The 23,123-nt window shown below is 38.5% G+C and overlaps 1 protein-coding gene across 1 annotated transcript in view; it reads right to left on the bottom strand.

The window, feature by feature from the left end:
• The window catches only part of ITGA8 (integrin subunit alpha 8), a 118,542-nt gene that overhangs the window by 76,851 nt on the left and 18,568 nt on the right, over nucleotides 1-23,123 (bottom strand). The window contains exons 7-13 of the mRNA XM_055708533.1: nucleotides 22,263-22,388; nucleotides 21,176-21,220; nucleotides 18,143-18,186; nucleotides 17,098-17,154; nucleotides 16,856-16,908; nucleotides 11,220-11,425; nucleotides 8,851-9,042 (exon numbers count right to left, since the gene is read on the bottom strand). Of these exons, the coding sequence (XP_055564508.1) occupies nucleotides 8,851-9,042; nucleotides 11,220-11,425; nucleotides 16,856-16,908; nucleotides 17,098-17,154; nucleotides 18,143-18,186; nucleotides 21,176-21,220; nucleotides 22,263-22,388 (723 nt within the window). The remainder of the gene's footprint in view (nucleotides 1-8,850; nucleotides 9,043-11,219; nucleotides 11,426-16,855; nucleotides 16,909-17,097; nucleotides 17,155-18,142; nucleotides 18,187-21,175; nucleotides 21,221-22,262; nucleotides 22,389-23,123) is intronic.

Raw genomic sequence — 23,123 nt, 5'->3', positions numbered from 1 at the left:
TTATTCCATTTTCCGAGATAAAATTATGATGAAAAGTTAAGGAAAGAGTATTCACAGATGGCACTGAAAGACATGCTGGATTTTGTAAGTTGGTCTGTTCACCTGCGCCTTCTGCCATGTGGCTGTGCCAGACCTGAAACACCATGAAATAAAGTGCAGAAACTTGCCACGATGCTGACTAAGCTTTCACAAACTGGAGAAAGTAGGAAGATCAACAAAGTCCTACTTCCAGTCTCAACAAGATATATTCATTTATTAAGTTGAGCAAATTCTTTGATGCCCTGTGAGAGATGCAGTCCCAGGGACTCCGAGCAAGGAGGAACATGTGGCGTGCTCAGCACTCCACACCTAGTTTGAGTCTGCCCAGCAATCCCAAGAGAAGTTGCCAGGGCACGGTATCTCACTTCATGTTGGACAGTGGCCCAAAACGGCAGCAAATGAAGGACTACATAAGTGGCACACACTTCACTTGTGAAAAACCCCAAAATGAAACAAACAGTAGATAGCCAAGTCACCTGTCCACTACAACTCCACAAGGATACAGGCAGGGAAGTGTTAACTTTATGGACACAGAATGATTTGCTGACATCTTTAAGCATCACTTTGTGTAGGTTAATTGCATAGTATAAATAGGGACTAGAAAACAAATAGAATCCTATCTGAGTGCCTAAAAGAGAGCAAAAAAAAAAATGCATAACTGGAAAGCTTGTTAAAAAAAACCAAACCTGTGAGCCTTTTTGGTTTTTATTTCCCTCAGTGGATGAGGGGATGAGCCCATGATCAGATTTGTATTTGTTTTCTGGGATTTCAGAGAGCATTACACTCCAAAATCTCAGTAGGAAAGGTCCAGAATAAGATCTCCTTTGAACAGCCAATACTTCAGGCTTGACCATAGTAAAGGACACAGGATCAGTTCTGCAAACTTTACTCAATAAATTTATTTAAATACTACAAACAACCACCACCTAAAACAGAGTCATTTTCTTTCAATCCTACAATTCTCAACTGCCTTGATCCTTCCCTGTTTTTCAGCCATTCTGGTAGCAGGTCTGTTAAGGATAACACCTAAGGCTCATTCATATCAATGCTCCTCTTTTGTCTGAATGACTCCCTTTCATAATACAATGTTATTACTCATCATATTACAAACAAATCCAAAAGAGAGCAGTTAATGTTCTATCACTTCAGTAAATCCCTGCTTACTGCGCTTAATTGCTATATGCTTATATTCCATTGGGCACAATACTGTGATTTCATTAAATATCTCAACGAATTTTTAAAAAGCATACCTGTAAATCACACAGACAATAATTTACCATAAAATGAACATATTTGTAGAAGATTCTTGGCTTGTCACTACATTTTTGATTGATTATTCACATGAAAACATAATCAGCTGGTAGAAACACTACAGCTTTTCTGCATTTGCTGGCAGAACCCACACCCTTGTTCTGGCTCCCATGTACAGCTGTCCTCTTACCAGAGCAGATGCAGCTTCTCATTGATTTAATTTGTTTGTCTTCCACAAATCTCCTGGACTAACTTAATAATTTAATCATCACTAGATTATGACTTGTGATCTTGTTGGCACAATGCCTATTGTTCTTAAAAAAAAAATATCATGAACATAGAAGAACCCTTGCCTCTCAGAAACTTAAGGATTTTCTTCCTGCTGTTTGAGTTAATGTATTTAGCAGATGGAGCTGTTAAATACTGCTATTTTAATAAGATTAGATTACTAACATTCTGAGGAAGTTTTGTCTGATTACCACACTTCTTTCCTTCTTAAAATGTTTCTAGAGTCATTTGTTTATATTAATTACATGCTATTCTTAAGATAATAACTGAGTCCAAAATAACAAGGCGTGAAGATGACTTTGTACATTTCCCTGTGCTGACAAAGGCTTGAGTAAAAACAATAACAAAAAGAACAAGCCAACAACTGTGTTTGTATAAAAGCAGAATACCTTGAAGATGAAGTTTCAGTGGCACTGACTCCACAGTGACTCTCTAAGTTAATAAGGAAGACGTATACAAGCATTTAAACAGGCAGGGAGCAGAAACAATAGCACATAATTTATTTTAGCAATTAACTAATCACAGTCTTTGAATAGTGAGTTCAGCCAGAGCACTGCTCTGGATCCACCCACACTGTTAAAAGAAACTGGTTAAATTACCCTGGTTCACAAACATTTGAAGAAACCAGTGTGCTGGAGGATATGCCACATGAAGAAAGCAAGCTTAACAAATTGAGTAAGTTATTCATCATAAACTATTTGCTTAGCTATAATCAGCCATCGAGTGACTGAACATATGCTGAAATGTGAGGGTGGAAACTTTACAGCCTTCACATGCCTGAGCCCTGCAGAGATAGATGAACCAGCTGGAAGTGCCGCACCATTACCTAGATAACTACACTCCAAGTGCTCAGTGAGGACCAGCTTTGAACGGATGCCCAGAAGCCAAAAGAAACAAACTTCTTCCCCATTAAAGAGATTTATGAATTTCTTTTGTTCCTATGAAAACTGAGTTATGTTAATAGAAAAAGAGAAATAAAATTATAAATAAAATAAACTACATGTCAAAATACATGCCTAAGCTGAGGCTTCGTTCCCTGTTCCAGGCCTTGATGACACAGATAAAGCTCAGGATGGAGCAAAAGGGCCCTAAAAGCTCCAGATTTATTGGGGAGTGCAGTGGAAGCTGTGTTGAAAGTTATCATTTTGTTGCTCAGATGTTCCAGTGTAGAAGACAGCCAGGGGGGTTGTGCTGAGGCAAGGACTTCAGAAATTCTTCATGCAAACCTTGAAGACTTGCTATTACAGAGTCCCTTGGCCATGTAAACTGTCACAGGCCTTGCCAGTACAGCCTCAGATACAGCACAACGCTGCTCTGCCATGTCTTACCCTCAGCATTGAAAAGTGCAGCACAGAATCTTGCACATAATTCCTTCCAACTACCACTGTATTTACACTTAACCTGATGAAAAATGCCCGTCTTTTCCACTTCCATTTACTGCTCCCTTACTCCATTTCTCTAAATCCCCTTTATTCTTTTTACATGACTATCAATCCAGAATAATGGCATTGTCAGCATTTACTACAGCAGCCTAAGTGAGATCGGATCCCCTCCTTTGAATATGACCTTAGAACATGAGTTGTCAGAAAACTGTGAATGGATCGTCTGCTGAAAGATGTTACAATTATGTCAGTGTTAGTAAATCAGTGCCAGAAGATGTGCCTGTGTGCTTTACCTGCACTGCCTGTGGTGGTATCATCAGAATGGCCCTAAAGCTGTTGGCTCATGCCAACTACCAGTCTCCAAAAGAGAGCATTCAGCAACCCTGTTTTGGCAAGAACATGAGACAAGGACTTCCCAGTGACAGTTCAGAACCAAAGACAGCATATTTAATTTACTAGTGTAGGTGCAGCTTACTAGGATTAATTGGTCTTTTCCTTCAAATACTAGGTACATATTGTGTACTGGAGAGATACTAAGTATCTCAGGTAAGTCTGGTACAAAGCTGCTAAGTGTTATGCTTGGAAGACTCGGAAAGCTGCAGGCTGGTTGTTGCCCTGAATAGTTAGACCAAAAAGCACAGAGCTGGCTTGGTACATTCAACCTACCTGACTGATGTGCTTAATCTGCTTCCTGTTACTGCTTCCCTCTCACTAGCCTTATCCAACTATAAAGTTTGGTCAGGTTCTGCCTAACTTTTACATGACTACAGAGAAAGGAGCATACATCCATTCATTACCACCCTCACCACTGTTTGGCATTGCAGTTCTTCTAGATGAGTAACAGTGCTCTGTTCGGGGCTGAAGGTGATGAACACCACAACAGAGGGCAGCTGTGTGTCTTTAGAGCAACACAGCTGTTAGGATCATCAGCGCAGTTTTCTGCCTTTGGTGCTTCCCCGGGTTGAATGTTTCCTACTACCTCCAAGCCTGCAAAGCAGAGACTACCATATCACCCCTGTCTGTAGATAAAGGAACAGTTTCAGGTTCATAATATCTGGAGTGCCTGCAAGTATGACACAACTTACAGAAGTCCTTCACTGGAAAGCTGTGGAGATTGGTTGTTTTAGGTTTACATAACTAGGACTTCACTGTTGAAAGGATAGAAAAACCCCTGTATTTTTACAATGCTGAGAGTACAGGTCTGTTACTGTTATAGTGATAACATCTATGCCAGGGCAACTGAAGCCAGATGGTCATTACAGTGACAGCACTGCTAATGAGAAGGAAAAGCAGCCCTGTCTGCTTGCTGACCCTAAAAGAGAAAGTTTCATTTTTAGGTATGATGTTGAGTAGGTAGCCATTCAGCTGTCTGTATCCTGTGCTTTGCGCAGTGAGAGGCTGCACAAGTGAAATTAAAATAAAATCAGGGCACAAGCTTGAGCACTGCATTGTCCACATTTTTACATTGTAGCACTGACTCTGGTCTGATTTCAGTGTGTACAAATTAGTACTCTCCCAGACTTGGCCAGGAATGGTCTGGGGAATAGCCTAGGCCAAGGACCTTTCCCAAAATGCAATTTGGATATGACCAACCTGTTTCAGTGGACAGGAGGGTTTCATCTGATGATGGTGAGCTGTGCAATGCCAGGTAGCCTCAAGGCCAGACCACAGTTCCTGGCTCACTTTATTCACAAAAATAATCACTGATACCAACAAACAATACTTGGGATTATTGTTCTGTCATGTATTAATTCCAATTTTCTTCTCATTAGGGAAGATACAGCTTTTTTTTTTTTTATGTTGGGTAAGTTCAAAACCCAGGTCAATGGTGAAAATCTTTACCAGAAGCAATGCTTTAGTTAGACATAAGTCACACTTTACACATGCTCTTTACATAAAAATGTATGAAGAGGAGGCAGCAGTGATGGCAAGACTGAACCATTCCCTGGTACAGTGGGACTTGTGTGCCATTTGTCTCTGCACAAGGAATAATTAAGTAAATTAGGGTTCCTTCCATGGGCTAGCTAAAACATACAGCTGAGGGAGAGAATACGGCAGAGGTCTGTAAAACAAGAGTGGACTAAAGAATTGTTTACTGACTCTTCAGTACAAGAACAAGGGCACATTCAAAGAAACTGGTCCAGTGGAATGTTCAAGACCTGAATGGAATGCAGTGAAAAGGATTACTTCTTTGCAAAACATGTAGTTAGGCTGTGGGGCCTCTTGACACAGGTTGCTGTGGGTGCCAAAAGTTCAAGAGTTCTACAACTGATTGGTCAAATTAATGGAAGAAAAGTCTGTCCAGGGCTTCAGTATCTGAAGATGCCACCTCCGAGTCAGGGACACCTTGCTCCCCCAGTTGGTTAGAGCTGGGTGAATATTCTGGGGAATATCACATCAACTGTACAATTCCATGGATATTTGTTGTTGGCCACTGCTGGAGAAATGCTATGGTGCCAGACAGATCTTTCATCTGTATCAGTATGGCTTTGTTAGGTTCATTCCTGCCTGCTCTGATACTCCCACCATTAAACCTGTCTGTGATCAGTTTTCTCCCATATTTATTTTACTACTGGGGCTCTGGGGGACAAGAAAGTCTTCCTTGGCCTTTCCTAAATAAGACCAGAAATCAGGAGGTGGCCTCCCTCCCTTTGCTGGCTGGCAGCTGCAGGAAGAGGAAGAAAGAGAAACCATTCCTCCATCCACAGGAAAGCTGGGGGATTTGAAGAACACCGAGTATTAGGCAGCCTTTGTTTGCTTCCCATTTTCTTCTCTGTTCCTAAGCTTATACTGGCATTTGGAAAGAGAGAAAGATATCACTTTTTGGACCAAATGGCTGCTCTTCTCCAGAAGGCTGATAGGTAGATCTCAGCCTGAATGGAACGTTCAGCCAAGAGAGGATTTAACCTTTGTCCAACAGCAGAAAAGTCTGACTGTGATTCACCCTCCATTGTTAGGAACTGTATTCCCGAACTTGCAGCTCAGTCTCTAAGAGCACTGGTTCCTGGGCTCAATACAGCAAGCCCAGAATGAAGCTCAGTGGTCTGTGATAAGAAGCCACACAAACAGGTGGTATCTTCCGGCTTCCAGGTCTGCGACCTGCTCTAAGAACATTAATACATGGCCTGACTTAAAGAAGGTGGCATGAAACAATAAAAGCTCAGAAAATGCTACAAAGTGCGTCAAAAAGAAAATGGCAGGGTAACTCCCATCTCCCAGCCTCTCATTTCCCAGCAGGATATGCCTGCCTCATGAACGATGTTAGGTACAAGAGCTTGAGTAAATCATACATAAAAGCACAGCTATAGTTACATAAGTCCTCACAAACTGGTGTAAGTCCTGAACTTCTTGAAAGTATGATCTCTTTTTGAGCTCATTTGTCTTCACACACACTTGAACTCTAGCCATGGAAGAGCTACTTGCTTGGAGAATCTCACCTTAGATTGTGGCAATACATGTTTATACCTGCAGCCAGATATTACAGCTGGCTGTCATTTCCCAGCCTATGGAACTGAACTTTTGAGTGATGAATCAGCATAATTTAGTCTACTTTTTTGTTTTTATAAAATGGTTGATTTTATAATAGACACACTAAAACACTTAAATGAAAATTTTCAAGATTTTTTTCTAGTATCCAACCCTTCTTGAATCACAGTCATGACCAGTAGTTTGGGAAGCACTGAATTAAAGGCTAGTTTCCTAGACCTTCTATAGTCAGCAAATACTCTACCTTTCAAGCTGACATCTAAAATAAAACTTCCTTCCTACTCCTTCCAAGTTCAGTACCTCGCTTCCTCCTCGTACAAGAGCTGCCCTTCAGCATTTCCATCAGGAGGTGAAAAAGAAAAGCTCTTTGACACAAGAAGGATTACTTACTTCATCACCTAATGTGTTTGTTCTAGACTTGTATTTCCCCATATAATTTCCTTTCTTTTTTTTTTCCTTTTTCCCATAGGAAGGCATTCTATTTTTGTGCTAAAACTGTGCCATGGTTATGCTATTTTTACAGCTCTGTTTTGGTGCTTCAACTCTTTGAGAATTAAAGAAGTGGTTGACTGACAGTAAGGTTTTTATTTCTGTCATTTTCTGACAGATTCTCACCCGTACTCTGGACTGCTCATCCAGATATTCAACTGGGGGATGGAGGAAAAAGCTACCTATAGTAAATGCAGAGGGTTGGGGTTTTTTTGCTAAAATAAATAATTCATGTAATAAAACCAAACCATCTAACATTGAGTGAGCTGATATCACAATGTGAAATTCTGCACATAGGATGCATGTAGACAAGTAGAATAACTCCAAGAAATCTCACAACTGAATTGACTATAGCAGTTTCTCAGTACACATTTGGAAAGACTGAGACCCACCACCCAATTTTTTCACAAATTAGCTCAAAAGATGCTCCACATAAAGTGCTAATACACTGGTTAAACTTCTAATCTTCTTTCTTCCCCATGTGGCTTAAAGAAGACCTGAACGAATCTCTCCCTTCCCTCCCTCTATCTTTTCAATCTTAGAAATGTCAGGAATGCAATATCCTGTTTTCTTTGGTTTTGCTGGGGGGGCTTGTGGGTGCCTTAGGAAATGTTTAAATGCTGAAACTTTTAATAAAGAGCTCTGTTGTCCAAAAGAACCTCATTAGTCATGGACAATGAAAGACTATTAATAGCAGCATCAACAATATGCAAACAAAAAGTCAGAACAGTGTTTAAAAGCCCTTTATTTTTTCAAATGCTGAAGACCCCCTCAATTTAGTCTTGTGATAGCCTCACTTTATTACTCTGCAGTCAGCTTTTCTGTTTGTAAAACTGTAATTTCTATTGTAAAAACCCCTTCCCAGATATTTTCTTCCACTTTTGGAAAAATACATCTCAAAGTTTTTAGAATCCATCACAAAAGGTAAAAGAGATACCACTTTTGTCCCTTCGAAAATTATAATTTTAACTTTTGAAACAATACAGCTTCTAATAACACTAGCCTTGAAATAACCCAGGCTAACAAAAGTGATTTCATAGTAAGTTAGGGAAGTAAAGACAATTTTACTGTGAACGAACCTTTCACAATAACAAAATATGATGTTTTACTGCACTTCCTTACTAAGGCTTCTGAATTATGATGAAAGAAACAGAACAGATTTGCTTCTAGAGGAGAGATAGAGTAAATACAAGCACAATCAAAATAGCTCCAACATTCAGACTACTCAGGACACTAGGAACATATCTCTTACAAAAATAAATACCTCCCCAGCAAAACTCAACTAATGTTACAAACTTGGTAAATCTGAATGCACGTCAGGTAAACATATAAGGAACAAACAAAGCTAACATTAAAAGGAAGAGTCTGTATAGCAAAATGAAAAAACAAAAGGAATGGAAAGGCCCAAATGAAATATCTGCCTTTAAGTAATGTCTTCACATTCTCTCTGCTTCAAATGCAAACAAAGCCATTAAGAATCTATATATAGCTCAATGTCTCTTTGAGAGTAAAAAAACAACTTAGCAATACAACCAAGTCAATGCCTTCCTCTACAACACAACATGTTTTTAATTAAGAAAGAATGCCAGGATGAAGGAGACCTTACAAGTTCAACAAGCTGAAAGTGTTCAGTTTTTGGAAGTGGGGGGAAAGGGTTAAGCTTTTTATTATAAACTTCACATGGTTTATGTTAATGTGACTATTTAAGCCCTTTCTTGCCTTTCTGATCATGTCTTTTGACAGGAAAGGGAGTATTTATTTTGTCTGATTTTAACTCTCAGGAAAGCAAGCTAGAACTATACAAAAATGTATATTCTTTATTCTGACCTCTGCCCTCCAATAGGAACAGTTTAGACATGATGCATTTTCCAGCAAATGGAAGTATGAAATTCCCTTTCTAATGGAAAAATCTTACCTGGGTAATCATTCTTGTCTACATCTGAGTCTCCTCTTAGAGTGAAGCCAAATCCCGAAGGCATGGACTGTGAGGCCCAGGCTCCACTGAGAACCTGGGAAGGGTTATTATTTAACCCATTACTGTATCCATTGTAAATGAGCACTTTCCCTCTTCTGTCCTCTCCTGCAAATGGTGCACCAATAGCAATGTCTGCAGTGCAATAAAATAATAAAAATAAATGGACACAATTAAAATAAAGCAAAAATTAAGTCCCTGCAAGAAAAGAGACACAAATGGCTTCTGCTACATTCATGCAAGAACTTCAATGTTCGGTACTTCTGTACGGATTCTAGTTTTAAGGCAAATATACAAAAATATTTGTAGTGTCTTTTCTTGTCAAACTTTCATGACAAAAGCTTATAAAATCATCCTGTGAAGGGGTTGTTGCATTATACTAAATATCCAGTCCACACTGGATTCCTCTACCATATTTCCAGGGCATTTAATAAGCTTTAATAAACTAAGATCTAATGAATACCTGCTTTTACTTCCATATTTTTAAACAGACACAAATTTTCGTCCATTTCCTCTATCACCTAATTAATAAGGAATAGCTGTTAGATAAAATTTTCTTTTTCCAGAGAAAATATTCAACAGACAAAAAACTCCATCTCCTCAAACATCCAGTGCTTTGGTATGCAAAAGAGCACAATGGAATATAGTGTTTTCCTCTATACCAAGCCAACGTTTTATTGAGAAATGGGAATAGTACCAAGTCAGGAATTTAACAGAAAGCCTTGGGCATTACGTTTTACTGCATTAAACACTGCAATCCTCAGTAAATGAGGTGCCATACCCATAAGAGGGACTCAACACGCTCTTCTTAGGTCCTATGCATGGCATGTGGAGAGAATCAGGTGTCTAGACCGAGATTCAACAGTTGCACCAGCTGAGCTAGGTAATAGGAAACGCTAGAGCAGGACACAACCTAAAGCTCTTACTTTTAGGTTCTGATCTAGGAGCTGCTGCTGGACTTCTTTATTAAACTTGAATTCAGCACCTGGAATTTGTACCTTCACTCTATAAAGGCAGAAGTGCACCAAAGCTCTATGACTGGCACCTCCAGTTATGAAGCAGAAGACTTTGGCTCTAGATCCTTCTTAGCCTTCTCTGTACAGACAGAAAAGCAGGAATATCTCCTCTCTGCCTTACCAGAATGCTGGAGAGCAGGGATACCAACCCTCCCTGCCCAGAGAAGCTGAGGGCATCTGCTATTGCTCACAGGTAGAAAATGGGAAGTCTCCAGTGTGGGATCCAGCTGTGTTGAAATCCATGGCGGAATTCCAGGACAACTCAGTGAGGGTGTTCTCAGCAGTCACAATTCAGCAGTCACAATCCAGTGGCTTCTACCACAGGATGGCATTCGGATTTTGTGCATCCTGAACCCCAATACAATCCTATGGCTCCTGACATGATTTATCGCTTGCACAGAAGCCACACATGGGTGACACGGCCCTAGCATCGAATGGTTAGAGCACCATGAAAAACAGCCCTCAATGGAGTTAAGTCCATTAATTATTCCTTAGTGGACCAACTATCTTTAAGGCTACTATACAAAACACCTGCTCCACGTAAAACTCCTTGGGGTTTTAGATGCAGAGACGCCTGCTTTGCAGACCCTAACAACCTGGAAATAAGTAAGGGAAAAAATGCAGCAAAAACCAAAGTGCTACTGACCGTGTCTAGGTAGCTAACTAGCTCAAGGCATCCAGGCTACCTCAGATAATTAAATAGGTTTGTTTACTTGGACTGTTTTCTTGAATTTAGTCTCCCAGTTAATTTATATGAATGTTTTGTTGTGTCCATGTGCTATGGATAATTGAAAAAGGTCTCATGCACCTGTTTCTTTCAGTGTCTAAGTACCAATAGACATCTGACTTTAAAATCATACATCTGTGCTTGTCCAGTTCTTTCATTGTGGGCAAAATGCTCCATTTACTGAGCCTCATTCAATTCTAAAACTCATCCAAGCATTACAGGAGATAAGGAGAACCCTGCTTTTAAACAAATGCAACATCTTAAGTAAATATTTAAATGTATTTATAGTCATAAAACAACAGATAATATTTTTATTCAAATGAACACACCGATATTTAGTAAAAAATAGCACTGTAGTCAATGACTTCTGTCCTATAGGTAAGCTTTCCACAATTTGGCCCTCAATATCAATTTCATTAAGATTAGTGTAAATTCTTGTGACTTTCAAAAGCAGCTATGTGTAAAAAAAACTTTTTCAGCCACTGTAAGATACTTCATATTCACTGCTTAGCCATTTTTCATTTCAATGTTATACAGAGATAGATGTTACTACATTACGTATAAATTACCATTATATCCATCTTGATTGAGATCTCCAAGGTGCGTGATTGCACTGCCAAATCTACCAAACACTTCAGTGCCTGTCAGAATTTGTGCATCTCGGAAGAGGAAAGCACTTTCTTGCAGGTATAGATAAACTTGCCCAACTTCTTTAGGCTTGCTCTCAAATTCTCGTTCCATAAAGAGAGGGGCGCCAACTAAGATATCATCTAAACTGGAACAGTGAAAACAAAAACCAGTGTCAGTGAGAGATTGAGTGTAATCAACACAGCTCATGCATTTGTTAAATGGGAAGCTGATAATTATCATAGAGTCATAGACTAACTGAGGTAAGAAGGCACTTCTGGAGTTCTAGTTCAAACACTTGGTCAAAGCATAGTCAACTAAGGAAGGCTGCCCAGGGCCATTCCCACTCCAGTTTTAAGTATCTCCATGGATGGAGACTCCACACCCTTCCAGTGTTTGATCAGCCTCACAGCAAAACCACTTCTTCCTAGGTTTAAACAGAATTTCTTGCACTTCAGTTTATGCCCATAATAGACACTGAAAAGCCATACTTTGCAGTAAATGATCCACAACTCAGGAATTTAACTATGAAGAAATCTGTCACTACAACAAATGCTGCAGATCTATCCTGCTAACAGTGCTAGTGAGAAACTTAAAGTAAAATCTAGCTTTTAAAAATGATATGTCAGTAAGTGAACAACAGAACAAAAAATGCCACTTTATAGCAGCTTTTTGAAGTAAGATACATGAAACACAGGTAGAGCATCAATTAATAGAGAATGCCTCATCACTAATTCAAATGGAAGCTGGGAGACAAAGCCAAAGCTTTATTTCTGAAAACACTTCTGGTTGAATATTAGGTACTTGAGTAGTTGCAGTGCTCACATAATTTGCTGTATTAGGTATTAAAGAGAAGGGACATCATAAACCCCACAAAAATATGAGGCTTACAGGCAAAGTCCTTATGTTCATTTTGCTGCTTTAAGAAGAATAAGTAAAAGAAGACAGATTAATCAAAGGATATTTTGCATGCTGTTGTTCTAAATGGGGGTGGTTCAAAACATGTTACCACCATTTATTTAGTGGGGGGAAAAAGACCCTTTACTGGACAGTAAAGAATAAAATCAAGCAAGATTGATAGCCACATAACAAGCAGAAATATTCTTAATATGTTGTTCTGAGATATGAAATAATAGGATCAGATTAACTTCTGAAGGTTTCTCAAGTCCATACAAACTAACAGGATAATTCACATCATATTCAGCGGACACTGGTTGGATAACCAATATTAACCATATTAAGGAACTCTGTTACTGCAAATAACTAGTGCTACTTGATCCCAAAACTCTTAATTTGGAAAACATATTCTCTTCCTCTAATGTGGAACTTTGTTCAAACTTTGTAAAACTTGTAGATAACTTTCTAATCTCAATTCATCATATTCCAAATACTGATGTTTTCAAAAAGGCTTTATCCATTAGTAAACCAATTACTAAAATTGCACTACATTGTTTTTCCCAGTCCTGATAGAAAAAAACCCTTATGATTTAGGGGTAGCTCACCTACTACTTTACCATAGAAAGACACTATGCTTCTAAGATACATAGCATAGAATTTAGTACAGAATACCTTATCTAGAAGCCTTTTGATCACGTTATAAAACTTACACATTCTACAAATTATGACAAAGTACTTCTAGAAATGTGATTTTCCTATTAAGTTTTATTGTGTGTTTCCATAAAGGAAATTGTAATTCAGAATGTCAGGTCACTTTGGTACAGTTGTTCTGTTCTTTATATGTCAGATTTTACCCCACGGCACGAATGACTAAAAAAGGAAGGAAGCAGATGCTGACTTGACATCAAAGGTGGGATTTTCCTTTCACACTAAACATCAAAAGTTCTGTTGTCCTAATGGAAGATGTTCCTGGTTGGGACAGAATGTCAGCTAAAATGGTTGCCATGAAACAATAGCAACAACAAATACAGATAGTGAATGCTCTTTTTTATACAAGTTGTTTTATATATGCTACATACTAAGTCTTACACAGCAGCACTATCATCAATTACTATTTTATTACATCACAGTCCAGACATTCCCAGTAAGACTGGGACCCCCGTGGTGTTATGTGCTGTATAAACCATGAAATAAAAGATAAGCTTGGCTCCAAAGAATATTTTACAAATGAAGAATTGTAAGACTAAGGGAAGATTTTTTTAGAAGTGGTTTTGGTAAGAAACCAAAAGATTCAGAGCCAGGAAGCTCCCAGTACATAGACATAAAATAAGTAGATACTTTGATACCTTAAAGCAATATACAGAGTGCCTAAAACGGTGAAAAGAGGCAGGCTACCTATCATCCACAGTGGCCTAAAATTTTCTAAGCAGAAGCCTAACTCAGAATTCAAGATTCACCAGGTGAGACAGAAAGCAAGCAGAGAGAAGCTAGAGTCTGTTATGCAGGGATCACAGCATCTCAGCTGGAAGTACACAGCACTGGGTTATTGTTCTAGGAAAATTTCTACTTTGTTAAAATAAATTACAATGATTGTATAAAACGCATGAATAGTTCAGGGAGTAGGAACCAGAACCCAGTAGATGGTGGGAGGAATGTTGTCATCTAAATTACACTGACCTATTTCTAAACTGGTTACAGGCAGCAGAGCTACCTGGAACACCTGCCACGCTTAGTTTGCTGTTCCTCCAGGTCTTGGCATGTCCCATCCACATCAAGGCCTTCCTTTTCTCACCCTCTTGATTTTCCCCCTTCTCTATCAGTGCAGAGCTCTATAGGTCAAAGCAAGCTCTTTCAGCAAATCTTCTGCGAGAAGGAATTCTAGAGTTTGGGGCTCATTGTTTTGTTTGGGGTTTTTTTGCACAGTCACAGCAGTGTTCTATACCCAAAGAAGGATTCTCCAGCTACCCTGCTCTCTCTGATACTCATCTACTTATTCCTGGTTTCTCTCTAACTGGATAATAAGCAAGCAATTGCTGGTTACAATGCTTTATAGTCAGTTTTACCTTCCAGCTCCTACAGTTTAAGCATTTAGAGACATCAAACAGTCAAGGGGCGTCACTTACTGGGTTGTAAGTACCTACACGATTAGAATGATGCATTTTTGTTGATGGAGGCTGTTTCAAGTGACTTTTAAATTGTAGGAGTTTCTATTTACAAAATTTGAGTTCTAAGCCAAATTCAGGTTGATGTGATCCCTTTTTAAAAGCCCATAAAAGCAAAGCAGAAACAAAAGCCCCTGGACAGTAATATTAAACCATAAAGTGCAGTGCAGTTTGCAGTGGTATTCTGAACTGGTTCATTAGATTTTTTTCATTACTGCACTAAGATGTCACAGTTAACATAAACTATATATTTATTTTTTTTCCAGCAGAGAAAGGTAACCAACCACCCAGTATTGCTTCCCTACTGATAAAAAAAATTAATTAATCTTTAAAAGGCACAAGTTGACCACCTGCTGAGACTGTATGCAGTTTCTTTGTATCCTGCTGAGCAATAAAAATCAGTAGTATGGGAAATGCCAAGAGGTCCAAGTATAACTATGGAAAGCTTTGATATAGGCCAAATAAAAGACCAGTAAACAGTTTATTCCACTATTTTTATTGGACTGTTTCAGTCTAAATTGAAAGTGTTCTCTCTTTTTCCTCTTTAATAGGAATGTAGTCTGTAAGGTAATAGCAAAGCTTGTTTTTAAAGTTTCATTGTGGATTTCTCAGTATTAGCAGCAGACAACTAAATGGTGGTTCAAACGATATCCTTAGTTTCCCTGATCTGCCTACAATCTTGATGTGGTGCAGATAAAACTGCAAGAGTCACCCTGGAACACCTGCAGAACTGCTGGAGCATAAGGTCTACAGAGGTTTTTTCCTAGGACAAGCCTAACCTTTGAGCCATGTCCTCAGTCTTATTACAGAAAAGCATAATTCCTATTAATCTTTTCTGCATATAACTTAATAAAGTTTGTCATACTGATAAGGCCATCACTACCCCTTTCACCCTTAGCTGCACAAAAAACCCCAAGTGAATTTGAAGGTCATTTCCCTTTTGCTTTTTTTTTTTTCCTCTCTGTTTTACTCTCCCTTTCAGATAAGTATTTCTATCGACTTTATGTGCAAACCAGCAAAGACAGACTACATATCTAATCAGACATGTTTATCAAGTAGAGCTTTTTATGTTTTGTTTTCTGTGGGATGTTTGGATCTCAGAGTCATTAGATTTCTTTTAAGATATAGACTGGGGGACCACACAGGTCTCAACAGCAGTTTGATTATATTGCTGACATAAACTTTGGTCTTAGAGGTACACAGAAAATATAAGACCTGCCAAGTAACCCTACGGTTCACAGGAAATAACCTGCCAGGAAATAGTTTGGTAAGTGAGAAGTTAAATAGCAAGTTCTCTGAAAAATTCTAATGTGTCTTTTGTAACTTAGATTAATGTTTCTCTACCCTTTCACATTAGTAATGCATTATGGTATGACCAAATTAATCCGGACTCTGTATATCATAAAAATAGGAATTGTCAAAAGCTGTGGTACAATGCAAAATCTGATTTCAGAATCTTTGAAAGATTTGAGTACTGTGAAACCACTACAGAAACTGTTAAAGCTTTTTTGTTTGATTGTTTTGTTTTGTTTTGGAACTGCAATAACATTTTATCACCTTGCTACTTTTTTTCTTGTATGCCTCACTCTTTAAAGGGTCGCTAGTCACTGACAGAAAGGAATGATTTAACCCAGCAACATTATTTAATGCATTATGTTTAAGCACCTAATAAGAAATAATCACAAGAAAAGAATATGAAGTAGACACATCTGAGACATTTTACAATAGGCAAGAGTATGCCACAGCTCTAAACATAATCCTGGCTTACCTTTGTGCAGATTTCCAAGGCTCTGAGCTTCAGGGATCTTTATCTCCTTGCTAGAAAGCTAGTATGAATATTCACTTACTAAAGTCCTGATCTTCTAAAATATTTAATCAGACTTTCCATGAGTTCAAATTTAGCAAGTGTTTTGTTCAACAGAGCCTGAAATCCCCAAGTGTCTTAGGCATGACCGTGGGAGCTGAGCAGCATTCTTCCTCAGACAAGCACAATGCTTGTCGTAACAACCATGGGCCACAGACAGTTTTTGGTGTTCTGGATGATGAAAATGGATGGCCAACAAGCAGGTGCTGCAATGAGGAGCTGATGATATTGGAAAGCTTTTGAAACTGAGAAGTGAAATTATAAATGGACCACAGGTACAGAAGACTTAGCCTGCTTTTGAGAAGGGGAGAATGAACTTTTGACTTTCACCTCTCTCTTCCCAGCAGTAGCTAGCACTGCTTATTCACTGTTCTTCTACATGGATCTGTTTCCTAAGACTTTGGACATTCCCGCTCTGCCACACTGCTTTGAATAAATACTCAGGAAGACAAACTCACCCAAACTAGTCCTGCAAATACTTGTGCCACTGTGATTGCACAAAGATAAGCCTACATGAACAATTAAAATTAGAAAAGCAGAGAAGCCAAGAGAAGCACTTTGAGGTATGAAGCACCTGAAAACCTATGTTTATTAATAAGTATCAGGCATTGCTTCTATGAATGTGCAGTGGAGCTGAATATATTTGGTAACCTACCCATCATTGTTAACATCAGATACTGCAACAGTGTACCCAAAATAAGACGCCATCTGGAAATAAAAAACAACAGATAGGCTTTCATATCAGGTATCAATTTTTAATATCTTTTTAAACTGATAATCCTCTTTGTTTCTATGGTCATTAATTCTAAAAAATATTTTATATATTCTTGAAACTACGTTAATGAAACTGTATCTTCTAGAGATATAATATTTCATCACATAGTTGCTTGACATTACCTGTTCACCAGTGAAGTTCTGGATAAAGGTCAAGTCTGAAGAATTAATAATTGAGACCTGGTAACAGAAAAATATGGAAAGTTTCAAGCACATATGGAGATGCTACAGCATAACATCACTGCAAACCAATTTGACACACTGAAGGATGGTCCAAGTGGCCAAGAAAAAACAATTATTCTCTGTCTCACCACAGCTTTCCTGTATGACCTTGAACAAATCACTAAGATTTTATGAGTCTCAGGTCCCCCATGAATAAAATGGGGGAAAGACCATTTCCCCTTCCTTACTGAACACTGAACAGAAGCAGTTACAGACTATCAGTTAATCAGTGACTACATTATTAGGCATGAAAATATGAACCTAAAACAAAGAAAAATACACATAAATATATACATACATAAATATAAAAAAATAAACATACACACTTTTCTTCTGAAAAAATGTATGAATAAGCTCCAGAGACACAAGGAATTTTGGGTCCAAAAAGTAGAGAATGTCTGTGGCTGGGATTTCCTGTTTCCCAATCAGGTTAGTTCTGAAACTTTTTTCTCCTATGAGGTAAAAGCTCTATCCACACACATACCATTTTCTCCCTTCACTTTAAACTGCGTATCATGACTCTCTGCATCTGGTATTCAGTGTATATACTTAGAGCACTCAAAATAAACACTCGGTATGAATAACCTGAACTTGGACTTCTCCCCACTGGACACAGCATTGCACATGAAATATGCAAACCTATGGGTAATAGCTTAGGTCTGAAAACACTCAGTGGGTATAGGGATACTAGTCATACTCAATGCATTCTTGTAATTGCCTATTGAAAACAGACTTCAGAAGGGACTAAGCACTTCACATTCAAAGGCCAAACCAGTAAGGCATTTCAAACCAGCCAGATAAGCCTGAGGGTGAAATCAGTGGCAGTTTTCTCTGATTAGAAAGTTTAGGATCAAAGAGACAGAAAATATAATGTAGCCTTTAACCTTCCAAATAGTCTAATTGCCTTCTCATCATAAAAAGGATAAAATGTGGGTCCAGTACATACATAGCCAAAGTTCTGTGCTCCTCTTGGGACTCCAGCAACCAGCTCTGAAAGGATAAATATCAACAGTGAACTGGTTATGCTGAGTCATGCGTGCAACATGCATTCCATGCCACTTAAATCTTCCTTGGTATATAACCCTTGGGATTTTGATTTGTTATCTGTATCAGAAACACTTGCAAATCACTTCAAGACATTAATTAATGAGATCTTAACATTCATTCAGTGCATCTAGTTGCATGAAATATTATATCTTAACTGTTGAATACACTTATCCAGGGTTCTCTCTCAGCCTAGCATTACTTAACATAGCACAGTATAATAAAGGTCTCAGTAAAATTCAGCTTGTTACCTGACAGCTTTGGATTGATGGAACCAGAGTTAGTTGTGGCATCACACACTAGAGTACAGAAGCTAAACACAGCCGCCCTTACAAATAACTTTTTTCTTTCTAGCTGCACAAAAGTTTGTCTCATCTATTATTTGGCTTGATGCCATGGAAGTGTTTGACAAGTTCTGCACAGACTATCTAAAAGCATCATAAGGAAATTTTTGTGAGTGGCATTGGAGGAATCCATTGAACAAGAACATGAAACACTGGACCTAGCTGCGTTCTAAGATGTAATTCTGCTCAATAGCTCCATGGGGAAAAAAAGAAGAAAAGAGTAAAGTCACAGCCTGCAGTCTTATTGTCTAAACCTTCCTTCATTAGGATATTCACGTCACGAGAGAGCAGCAGGAACTTTGGATACCAGAGCACCTCAGACACCTGCCTGTACTAGCCTAGCATTCCTCTGCTCCTGTCTGGGTTTATACACTCCCTTGTGGTCAAATGTGTAGGGACGATGGAATTAAACGAAGGATTGAACAGGACACAGACGATTCCTGGGTCAGCCAACAAAGCAATTCTTTGTGCCAATCACTCACATAAATTACTGATAAAAGAATTATCCATCAGAAAACTTTGAGTATGCATTAAAAAAAAAAAAAAGAAAAACCGAAAAAGATGGCTGCAGCCTTCTGTTACCAGGGACACATCTTTTTTACACATTATAGTGTTTGGCTCAAAATTGTGTCTTTTTTGGGGGGGGCGGGGTTTGGAACCCATAGTGGCACAGGACAGGACACTAACTTTACAGGGATGAAACAGCAGCAGTTCTGGGGGAGCTGGGCTGATTTGCAGAAATGTACTATGTCTCTATTGGCTTTGTGAGTCTGGACCACAGAGCTGTTCACCTCCTCAAGGAAGCTACCCCTTAGGCAATACTTTCTGACACACTGTCAGCCTTAAACAAGAAGTATTGCTCCTGCAGTATGAAACACCAGGGATCACAGATATTTTCAGCTAACTATATGTTTTGAAATCCTTTACAATTTCACAACACCTGAAAACAGCTAAATCATGGACAAATTTCTATTTATAACTGATTATTTTTAACATACTCTACCAAACAGCTGTGACAGGAGCTTTTCTTCTATGCTGGATTCAACTTGCAGAGACACAGGAAAACTAGTATTCAATTTCTAATATACCCACAAAACTTACTTTGCAACTTAAAAATCAGACAAAATTCAGCTTTAGTTCTCCTGCCACAGCACTTTGTGCTATGAGTTCAGAACATCAATTAAGTGACAATTAAGTAAGTTTTGCTCGTATTTAGTTAAAGCCTAAGTGGTGTTCCAGGAACTACTGCTGCTAAACCTGGCCTCTAGCAGGATGGATTGCTCTGACTGTGTCCTTAGAGAATTACAGAACTATGTTACTGAAGCTGCTGCCTTCCAGGGCAGTTTCCCCTGGACATGTGAAGCTAATAAATATCCTGTGTCACCTTTTGCCAGAGGGAACAACTTGAACCTTTGTGTTTGAGCTGAATTCTAAGTTATATAATGACATTCTGTACATTTAAAAAAAAATATACTGCAATTTTGGTCAAAACTTGTTCCTCAGTGCACATTGCTCTACATTATCAAATCATGAACGCAGAATCCTAGAAGGTGCTGTTTTACAGATCATGAAACATTTCAGGTGAAGGTTTCACAGTGATGATGTTTTTAAGCAATGCTATTAAGTCTGGTTCTTTGTGGATGATAGTTGCTTCTAAATGCAAATTATTGTAAATATTCCTGTATCAAACTTAATTGATCCAAGAACCTTTAAAAACTCTCAGGGATAATTCTATATTTGGAAATTTATAGTCATGTGCATTCAGCTTTTCCTAATTCATCTTCCTGTCAAATGTTTGCTCTCCCTCTAAGCCCAGATTTCAATAAAAGGAATTAAAATCTTCTGTTTCCTGTTGTTAAAATATAAGGCTTGGAGCAGGAGAAAGAGCACAGAGAACTTGTTCTTACTGCATTATGCCTGTGCAGGAAAATATAGCGTATGAAAAGGATCAGCTAATAAACTGCCTCAGGCACCCTATCCTTGGGGCACATGAACTGGAACTAGGGAAACTTACAGAGCCAAGAGCTGCTTTCACCAACAAGAGCTACCTGTGCCAGTGCAGACACAGGTTTTTGTCCAGAAGCAGCTGAATGTTGTCTCCTAGCTTGGGCTGTAATGTTTATGTGGTAGTCAGAAGTGTGCTTTCAGCATACACAGACATTTCCAAGCCATGTTACATCTGGTCAGCTGGACGCTGAGGTCCAGCAGCCTCTATGCAGGTGAGTGTCTTAAGGATGGACTGGAAGACTGTACAGGACTGCACTGTTGGCTCCACTTGTTACTACTGGTCACCAAACCGGCTAAATCAAGTGAGCCTGGATGTCTCCACCTACCATGTTGTCACAGCTATAACCGCTGAACAGATGCATGTGTACAATACCGTAACAACAGATTCAGACTTCTGAGTTACTTAAATCCTGCTCTGTTATGCTATACCTTCTAAGGAAATATTTACCTCTGAGAATACAGACAGATTAAGTGTCACCAGTGTTTCAAACGTATAAAAGGTACGTTCCTGCATGGAGATCCAAAATGAGGAATTTAATAGGTGAACAACCATATGGTTTCCATTCAAGTACATAGCTTCTTACCTTGTTCAGAATCCCCAGTAAATTCCCCAGCAGCCACTGAGTATCCTGTTTAGAGATAAATTACAAGCAAAATACTTGATAAACCATTTCTTTCAAAAAATACGCAAGACCAATCAGATTTATCTGTTCATCTGATCATCAGAATGCAAATTTTCTAACATTAGTATACTAAAACTGTGCGGGAAAAAAAAAGAAAATTGTTTATCACTTTATTATGACTAAATTAACTGTAGGTCTGAATGCATAATGAATCTATCCCTTTTCTCCAAAAATGAGATTCTAAATTAGGTTTTCGTTACTGTACCGTAATGTGTGAGTATTCTGTTTTAGCTCTAGATGGAGGACAGATTTCCAAAGATTAAGTTAAGTACCTCCTAGAGCTTTAGTAACCCTGTGAGATAATTGCTGTTGACACAATAAAGATTTCCGGATTGTATCGGGGACTGAAATTTCAAATCTATGGGCAGAGATAAAAGGATGCATCTTTGTCTGCAAATTCCGCTGCATCTTTTCCATGTGTAGAAAAACCTGTCTTACATGCAGAGACATATGACTATCATACAAATTCTTAAGAGATCAGTACTAACCAAAGGTAGAGAGCCTTTTTTCTGTTTTTTACATATCTTCAAACTGACTTTTGTCACTCCTTGCTTCAATTTTATCTTTTAAATATCAGTGAGAATAAATCGGGTATTTGTGCAGTACTGTAAAAAATACTGCAGAATTGAATTTTCTTTTATCTATTAAAAATTGTCTTTATTTAAACTCAATCCATCATCTTGGAATGAAAAAAGATATAGATGGGAAAGTTTTGTATTTCTGCTTGATTATTAAAGATCAAATAATAGGAACCACAGTGAGCCATTTAAGATCTCAACCCTCCAACCCTGTTGCTGTGCATAATTTTAAGAATATTCATAATCCCATCAAAGTAACAAGCAAACTACTGACTTGCTGTTGTGCTTAAGGCAAAACACGTTCAAATCCTCTCACAATTGGGACGTTAGTAATTTAGGGCTTGTTTTCACATTTGTATAAGCCCCATGCTTTTAGAATATATTGCTAACTGACACAGAACTTAGCTTACCCATGTAATTGTCATCATATGAGGGTGGTGCCACTCCTGTTTGCTTCTCTCGTGCCAGTTTCCTCAGAATATCCTTGAAGGAATAATTTGCAATGATATCCGCAATACTGGCAGTGATTACCTGACCTGGATTCAAACAGCTTCATAAATGAAAGGGACATAAAGGAGAGACAGTTTCTACAATATAGGGCTAGTAGAACATCAGAACAGAGCTGAAGGGAGAATATAGCACAAATGCAAAGAGTAGACGTCTCTCAATCTCCACCATTACCCTGAAAATCTCAAGATTTTCACATAAATCAATACAAGGCCTTGAGGCTCCATTGAAGCATCACAAAAACATCTCCAGACCCTTTCAAGGTGCTGATTCAAACTAAAGTATTTTCAGGCTCAGCTACCTTTTGATACTGTATTGTACAAATGTAGTGGACCAATGGAAGCAATTTCTCAATGGAGAATTCAAAGCTATGAATTCCCTATCATCAGAATCACCTAGATCTTCCTCCTTCCATGGCAATGCAAAACCACACATCAATAAGGCTGACAACAGGCAAGCTGGTAGGCAGAGTCTGGAAATCAGCTGTACCATACATGTCAAAACAGGTTAAAGCAATACCACCCTTCTAACCCTGTACCAAAATCACTTCAGGTTTTATCTACATGAGAAACTACATCTTGGAAACTACAGTGATGCCACAAATGAACTAAAAATACATGCAGATAGCAATAGAAATTTGTGTTCAGAAACAAACAGTGACAAAAACTTTCAAAATACTATATTTGCTGTACAAATACTAGCTATTTTTTAAATTTGTAGTATTTCTGTGGAAAAAATAAAAGTCAGCTTATTAATTAAATGAC

This window comes from Falco cherrug, chromosome 4, assembly GCF_023634085.1.
Source record: "Falco cherrug isolate bFalChe1 chromosome 4, bFalChe1.pri, whole genome shotgun sequence".
NCBI classification, from domain to species: domain Eukaryota; kingdom Metazoa; phylum Chordata; class Aves; order Falconiformes; family Falconidae; genus Falco; species Falco cherrug.
The sequence above is the reverse complement of the archived record's forward strand: the minus strand, read 5'-3'. Positions and strand labels throughout refer to the sequence as shown.